Genomic DNA, 8,171 nt, shown 5'->3' on the forward strand with positions numbered 1-8,171 from the left:
AAAAAAAGCAAAAGATTTGATTCTTCTCTTCAAGTAATTTACAAAGACAAAAATAGACACACACATGCACATACACAGAATATCAACAAATGGGAACCAATATTTGTTGACTGGATAGATATGCAAAAATGGAATATGGGTAATAGTCTACACAAGAAGCTGAAGATTTTCCGAAATATATTATGTTCCTAGAATCTTGAGACAACATCAGGACATTACAAATGAAAATTTAGGCTAATCATCATCATCATAACAACAACAACAACAAAATGAATCAGATCAGCAATCTATGGCCTCTAAATATTTATTGAGCACCTGAGGCCATGTACAACACAATGATAACATAAAATAGAAAGTAACAAATGACAGGAGGAAGGCATACTATGTAATGAAACCTCAGAAGGAAGACATATATGATTACGGGGCCTGGAGGTCCCATAATGCAGGGACCTGGGAGATCCCATGTGCAGGAGATGACATTTGCCTTAAGTCCTAAATAATGGCAGACATATAGATCTGTAGCAGTAGGAAGAAAAGATGAACTGAGAAAACAGCTTGACTAAAAATATAGAGATTAAAAAAATATATATGTATGTAACTGTAAGTTCTGTTTGGCTTGAGGTATAGGGAATAAGGTTGGAAAGGGAAGTTAAAATTAGATGTATGGCTTTGAAATTTATGCGTTTAGACTTTATTTTCAACATTATTTAGCATTACTGCACATTCCCTCCCTCCCTCCCTCTCTCTCTCTCTCTCCACTTCACCCCAGACAGTATAGATTGTTATTTGGTGAGTGATGAGGATAGGATCAGAGTCACAAAGACCAGTTACTTAATATTGCTCTGGAGTAAAACAATGGGTCCTAGTCTTAAGAAACTTACAGGCCTGAAGTTCCACCACTTTACTATCATATGAATTATTACAAATTGTTAAAAACTTTTTTTAAAATAACAGGTACTTACAGGAGCTTCTGGACTGGTAAACACACAGGTGTGCTGGGGGGTGGTGCAGCTCCACACCCCCCACCCCCAGTGCCTTGCCCTGTAGGTCTCTTCCATCTGGCTGTTCCTAAATTGTAACCTTTATAATAAACTAGTAAGCATGAGGAAACTGGATTGAGTCTCATGTGAAATCTGTCCTACCTCTAGACTTTTTGGTGACATGAGCTATCAAATTTTCTAAATTGTTTGAAAAAAATAGATACTTACTGATTTCTTATTAGGCTGACTGCTGTCATATCCCGTGGTAATGTCCCGTACATGCAGTATAGCAAATGTCTCACAAAATTTTGGATATTCTTTCGGAGAATCAAAATTACGAAGCCTTTCAAATATACTTTTGATGGTAGGTGGATCATAACATAAGAAATATGAAGTTTTTGAAATATGATAACCATATCTGCACAAAGATTTAAAGTGCTAAAATCAGATTTCGGGTAACTCTTTAGAAAAGTAAATATTAAAGATAAGCCTATTATAGTATTTTGTAGAAAGTGGCAATCCTTAATTCAGATAATTTTAATACTTTTTAAAAAAGGATTGACTATTCCTTAAGCACAAATTTAGAAAACTAAGGCTAAGACATAAAGAAAGGAAAATCTAACATGTGAAATTCATAATAGTAGAACTTACTTTTCATAAACCTTAATTAGTTGCTGTTTCAATGTTACATTCATGGCTTCCAGGTAAGATGCCATCTCGGCAACAACAACGGCTGCACTCACCCCATCTTTATCCAAAACTGAAGTTCCACACAGAAAACCTGAGAATTAAAAAACATTTAGAAAAGAGGAAAACTTAAGCCTATAATGTCAATAGTGTTACATTTCTTCAGAAGGACCAGTGAATTTAAAAGCCTAGCAATAGATGAAACCCATCAATACAGAACGTATTTAGGGGACACTTGGTTCTTTTAATTTCTGATAAGAAATGTATCTATAAATTTCTGAGTTTGCTATAGTTTTTACAACTCAAAATATAAAAGCAGAAGACAAAAATTCCTCTCTACAGAATTACATTTAAAAAAATTCTCTCAATCAAATTTCAAAGGTTTTAATATTTACTACATACCAATAGACTCTTCAAATGCAAAAAGGACTTCTTTCCCATTTTCCAGGAGGTCTTTTATCCTACTTCCAATCCATTTAAAACCTGGTAATGTTTCCTGAAATGCAGAGGAGGCCACTCCAGTTAAGTGACTCTCTCATAAATACATTTGAGAGAAAAATCTGCCACTAAATGCACATAACACTCATATAGTGATCTTCTGTTAAGATCTTTGATCCACAAGGATTTATACAGTGGTAGACATATAGTCACAAAGTGCCATAATTATACACACTGCCACTACTGATGACCTACTATTGAGTATAATAGGTTATTTATGCCAAATATAATCCAATATTTACAAGTGACGTATATAGTCACAAAGTAACACAAACACACTATGATCACTTACTATTTATTAAGTACTATAATAGGTGCTTTACATTATCTTTTTTAATGTTCACACTGTTGCTGAAACAGAGGCTCAAAGGTTAAATTTGCCCAAGATTATGCTGCATATAAGAGATGGAGTTGGGAATCAATTATACTGCTTCTCAGAAACTGTTCTTTAAACGGTATTATTAATATAACCACTAATATAGGAGTACCTGTGAAGATTGGTGGATTTAGTCTCCCTGAGTAATCAAAGGCCATGAAGCCTTTTAGTGATGCACTTTTAACATTATCACAACATATGCTTGAACCAAGTGTACCTTCCCATAATATTGTGGCCTAAATAAAACCACCAAGACAGTTACTAAGTACTACTTTAGTAATTAGATTTGAGGATTTTTCATCTAATGAGCTGCTGCTCACTTTAAAGACATGATGTTTTACAGTCAACAGAAAAAATATGTGATACACCTAATTCTAAAGCTCACCATTACTAAGTTTCCTAATTAACCCCTCTACTTACCTCCTCACCAAAAGATAAAAACAAAAAAGCCAAAAATCTTCCCATCACAACAATAAAAAAAGCAAATTTATAATATTTACCTTTAGAAGCATGTTCTTTTTTTCTTTTTTATGCTCACTATACATTTTTCTTGCCATAGATATAAACAAGGAAAACATTCACATTATTGTAATTTGGAATCTTAGGCTCGAATAAACTTTCAATATCTTCTATTTTGCTATTTGTGTTTTAGAAAGTCTAAGATTGAAAGCTCTACTTCATACTTCATAAAGACAAGCACAACTTTCTTTTTACTCAGCCAGTTAGTGTTAAGACCCCGAGCTTGACTATGGCTCAAGAAAAATGCCCAGAGGTAACCTTTTCACTGATATTTGGCAAAGGTGGCAGAGGAAAAGCAGCTTAGTCCCAGAAGCTGCAAAAATGGTCAGCTTAACTGCCAGAGGTTCACAAAGTTAAGGATCTGGGCAGATCAAGAGCCACTACTTGTTTTTTGAATGCAGAATCACTGGATATTAATTTGCAATTTAGAAGACTACTTAAAGTTTCTTAAGACCGTGCTTAAAGGACCTAAGCAAGGGATTGCTGACACCTATAATTTTTTGGAATGGAGTCTGTGTTACTGATGAGGTCACCAGGAGCCAGATTTTCCCAGTGGGAAAACCAGATGTTGTTGTGTGGAATAATAAGTGTCAACGTAATTTTAAAAGAATATCTCATCTTATTCCCAGAAATCACATACGGTACTGCATGAATTTGGCTCAACATATCTACACTATCAAAAAAGATTAAACAAGTATTAACAGAGTTAGAAAAAATGGGGGAATTACAAATGAAATCAATGAAAGTCAGTTTTGGTAGGGAGATATCTTTTACATATAGAAATAGGTTTAGAAAAGTAGTGCACAGATATTGTCTGTTCTTACTTCAAAATGAAATCCTTCTTTAAGTGCAATTGCTTTCAAAATTTTAGAAGAGACTGTGGTGGCTAACATGTAAACATTCTTCACATCAGTATTTCTTGATTTATTTTTCTTCCAGCAATCAAACATCCACCACCCAAACAAAGCTGCCAGCTCATTCCCTGTGAAAACTTTCCAACGATCACTGTAGAGAGAATGAACATTCAAAGTAAGGACCTTTGTAACTTCTCATTGAAACTCCTTGACTCTAAGTCCTACAAATTAGGTCAGACAGGAAAAACCAAAAACTATTATATGGGATTTTGAGAAAACATTTCCTACGACTTTTTTTCTAACCGACCACGGGTAGGAATGGTTGCAATGTCTTTTGGAAAGTTATTACATTGTTACTTTTATTCTCCTACTTAATGAGTAGGAGATGTTTAAGCCTTTCTATGTAAAGACATCTGCCATATTATAATGGCAAAAATACATAGCAACCCAGAGGACCAAGATTAGGAAATGATAATATTGACAAAGCAATCTGGTAAGATACTGTGCCATTTTTAAAATTAATTTTTTAAACAATATATAAGGACAGGGAAAGAAATGCTAACAGTACAACTGAAGCAGAAAATAATCAAGATATAAAACTATATATACTATGATCACAATTTTACAAAAACAATTATATATTTAAATATTTGAGTAGAAAAAAGATAGGAAGGAAATGTCAAAGTATCAACTTGGGTGGTTATCTCTGGATGGTGGGCTTATAGGAGATTTGTGTTCTTTTTTGATTTTTTCATATTTTCAGTGAGTCTGTAAGACTTAAAATTGAAAATTGCTTTGCAAAGTTCAAGCTTTTAATCAAATAACAGATTGCACTTACTTCTCCTGAAGTTCTGCCACTGCCAGTCGGTCTGCATCAGGATCTGTGGCTAGCACTATTCGGGCATTTTCTCTCTCTGCCAGTCTCAGAGAAAGTTCCTGAAATAGTAACCCAAAAAGCTGTATTGTATTGAAGAACCTAAATTCAGTGTTAATATTTCTAAATGTAGACACTATGTTAGTGATATGAATTTTAGGAGGCATATAGGTTGGCTAAATTTAATGTAAGAAGCCTAAAAGTCAGGAACCCACCATAGAAATTTTTAAGAAAATACAGCCTATGGCTCCAATATAATCTAAAAGACATAAACTACAGTGGTTTCTGCTTTTGTAAGTAATCTCTGAATTGCCAATGAGTTCTATCTGTTCTAATGGTTTAATAAACTAGTAATTTAAATATTTAAAAAAAATACCAGCACGGATTCTCCTTCTTCAGGATTTGGGCATTTAACAGTAGAGAAGTCTGGATCAGGATCTTTTTGTTCTGGTACTGGAATTGGAGGCTTAAAACCAAACATTTGAAAAGCCAACTGCACATAGTCATGTCCGACCCCATGAAAAGATGTGTGCACAAATTTCAAGGTGGTTTTTGAGTTTAACTCCCTGTAAAGGAAAATCACCATTTGATCAATATCATAAAACTTGTTATCTATGATATAATTAAAAATAGTCAAATTCTGAAAAGGGTGACGAAAGCCTTCAGCAGAGGTCTAAGGTTTTTTTTTTATTTCAGCATATTACAGGGGTACAAATGTTTAGGTGACATATATTGCCTTTGCCCCATCCAAGTCAGAGCTTCAAGCATGTCCATCCCCCAGATGGTGCACACCGCACGCACTAGGTGTGAATATACCCATCCCCTTGTCCTCACTCCCACCTGCCCGACACCCAGTGAATGTTACTACTAAATGAGAATATAAATGTTGATCAGTTAATACCAATTTGATGGTGAGTACATGTGGTGCTTGTTTTTCCATTCTTGGGATACTTCTCTTAATAGTATGGGCTCCAGCTCTATCCAGGATAATATAAGAGGTGCTATATCACCATTGTTTTTTGTGGCTGAGTAGAACTCCATGGTATATATATACCACATTTTATTAATCCACTCATGTATTGATGGGCACTTGGGTTGTTTCCACATCTTTGCAATTGTGAATTGTGCTGCTATAGACATTCTAGTGCAGATGTCTTTTTTATAGAATGTCTTTTCTTCCTTTGGGTAGATGCCCAGTAATGGGATTGCTGGATCAAATGGCAGTTCTACTTTTAGCTCTTTGAGGTATCTCCATATTGCTTTCCACAGAGGTTGTACTAGTTTGCAGTCCCACCAGCAGTGTATGAATGTTCCTATCTCTCTGCATCCATGCCAACATTTATTGTTTTGGGACTTTTTGATAAAAGCCATTCTCACTGGAGTTAAGTGATACCTCATGTGGTTTTGATTTGCATTTCCCTGATGATTAGAGATGTTGAGCATTTTTTCATATGTTTTTTGGCCATTAGTCTGTCTTCTTTTGAAAAGTTTTTGTTCATGTCCTTTGCCCACTTTTTAATGGGGTTGTTTGATTTTTTTCTTGCTGATTTTCCTGAGTTCTACATAGACTCTAGTTATCAGCCCTATATCGGATATGTAGCATATTTTTAAAAACAAACTATGTGGTATTAATTTAAAGATCAAAAGATTTTTTAATTCAACTGCATTCTTCCTTTGTGGTTCATCTTCCTGACCTGGATATCTTCCCTCCATCTGCTGTGCCATTACCCTAAACAAGTTAAACTCTATGTAAGTATCATCTACCAGAACCATCACAAAAACTTCCTAACTGGTCTTTTTCACTCTCCAGCAGATCCCTCCTTTACTTTCTTTCATGTCCAGCTTAGATTCCAAGGTACCCCATTTCAATCACTATCTTCTATGTCACTTTGGTTACCTTGACTCTCCCATACCCCAACCCTTGTTGAACCCAGCTAAGTACCTTTTCCAGGCCTGTACCAAAATAGCTAAATATTGCTAGAGTAAATCTCTCAAAAGGATTGAACAGCTTCACTTTCAATAGACACTCAACACTGTCAGGCAGTTCTACTTCATTACCCCAAATGCTTACATTTTACTCTCTAAGATGGTGATTTAATTAATACCTTCTTTTCTTTCTTTATTCCTTTCCTCTCCCTTCCTCTCATACATCATTGAGACAGAGAAGCCATCTGATGGGAACCTCCTATTCTTCCCACACCAAATCTACAACCCCATTAGCATCCATAAATATCTTTTCCTTCTTCCATCTGACAACAATGATCAAGTTTTCTTTCTGTCAAAGGTCAACCCTTCTACTTCTGCTCTGGTCCCCATCTCCGCTCACTCAAGAACTTTAGTATTAATATTTTGGTTACCCTTCCTCTCTTGCATCATTTCCATTAGCATCTAGTTCCTGTTTCTTTGGTCTTTTCCATAGCAAAACTTTCTATATCTTTACCGATCATTTACTAACCACTCCCCAAAATAAATAAAATTTATTACAAAATAAAAATAAAATTTTATTATGACAACTTTCAAACGTACACATAAGAATAGAGAATACCTAACATCTATATGCCCATCACCTTGCTTCAACATTTACCAATATTCTGTCAATCTAGTTTCATTTATTCAAGATATATTATTTTATATTAAAATGCTTTAGTATTTACAAACATAACCATAAAACCATTATCACATCTAACAAAATTAATAATAATTTCTTAATGTCTTATAATACCCTGTGTTCAAATTTTCCCCAACTATCTCAGTTGGTTTTTAATAGCTGGTTTACTTGAATTAGAACCTGAACAAGGTCCACATCATTTAGTTGTTTCATCTCTCAAGTCACTTTTAGTTTATAAATGTTCCTCCCTTCCTTCTCCAAATTCCATGTTATTTGTTGAAGGATTCAGATCATTTGCCCCGTAGAATTTCCCATATCTTCAGTATGCAGATTATCTCCTTTTGGTATTAACATGCTCCTCTTTCTTATTTTTTTTTTTTTGGTAAATAGGTAGTTGAATTTAGAGGCACCATTAGATTCAGTTTCAATTCTTTAGGCAAGAATAAGTGCTGCAAATTTTCTATTGACTCACAAGGCAAGGCACATAATGTCTATCTTATTTTTAATGACGTTAAATTAAGATTCAACAGTGTCTTCTCAGACTAATCCTTCCACCATAAAATTTCCCATCAACATTTTTTCTCCCATCATAAACTTTCCCATTAATATTTCACCTACTTGATTTCCCATCAACATTTTATTTGATGAAATGAAATCAACATTTTGTCAGCCCTTGATAATCAGTGCTTAGATACATTATCTATTAGAGGTCACAAAATAGTGATTTTCTACTTCTAGTATTCCTTCTGTATTTATTAGTTGGATTTTTCTTTTT

At 34.5% G+C, this 8,171-nt stretch overlaps 1 protein-coding gene across 1 annotated transcript in view; it reads right to left on the minus strand.

Moving 5' to 3' along the window:
• Positions 1 to 8,171, minus strand: part of PGM2L1 (phosphoglucomutase 2-like 1) — a 48,212-nt gene that overhangs the window by 5,471 nt on the left and 34,570 nt on the right. Inside the window, exons 7-12 of the mRNA XM_012645586.1 lie at positions 5,165 to 5,354; positions 4,753 to 4,850; positions 3,885 to 4,065; positions 2,070 to 2,163; positions 1,632 to 1,761; positions 1,209 to 1,398 (exon numbers count right to left, since the gene is read on the minus strand). Coding sequence (XP_012501040.1) covers positions 1,209 to 1,398; positions 1,632 to 1,761; positions 2,070 to 2,163; positions 3,885 to 4,065; positions 4,753 to 4,850; positions 5,165 to 5,354 — 883 coding nt within the window. The remainder of the gene's footprint in view (positions 1 to 1,208; positions 1,399 to 1,631; positions 1,762 to 2,069; positions 2,164 to 3,884; positions 4,066 to 4,752; positions 4,851 to 5,164; positions 5,355 to 8,171) is intronic.

This window comes from Propithecus coquereli, unplaced genomic scaffold (genome assembly GCF_000956105.1).
Source record: "Propithecus coquereli isolate 6110/MARCELLA unplaced genomic scaffold, Pcoq_1.0 Scaffold235, whole genome shotgun sequence".
Lineage (NCBI taxonomy): Eukaryota > Metazoa > Chordata > Mammalia > Primates > Indriidae > Propithecus > Propithecus coquereli.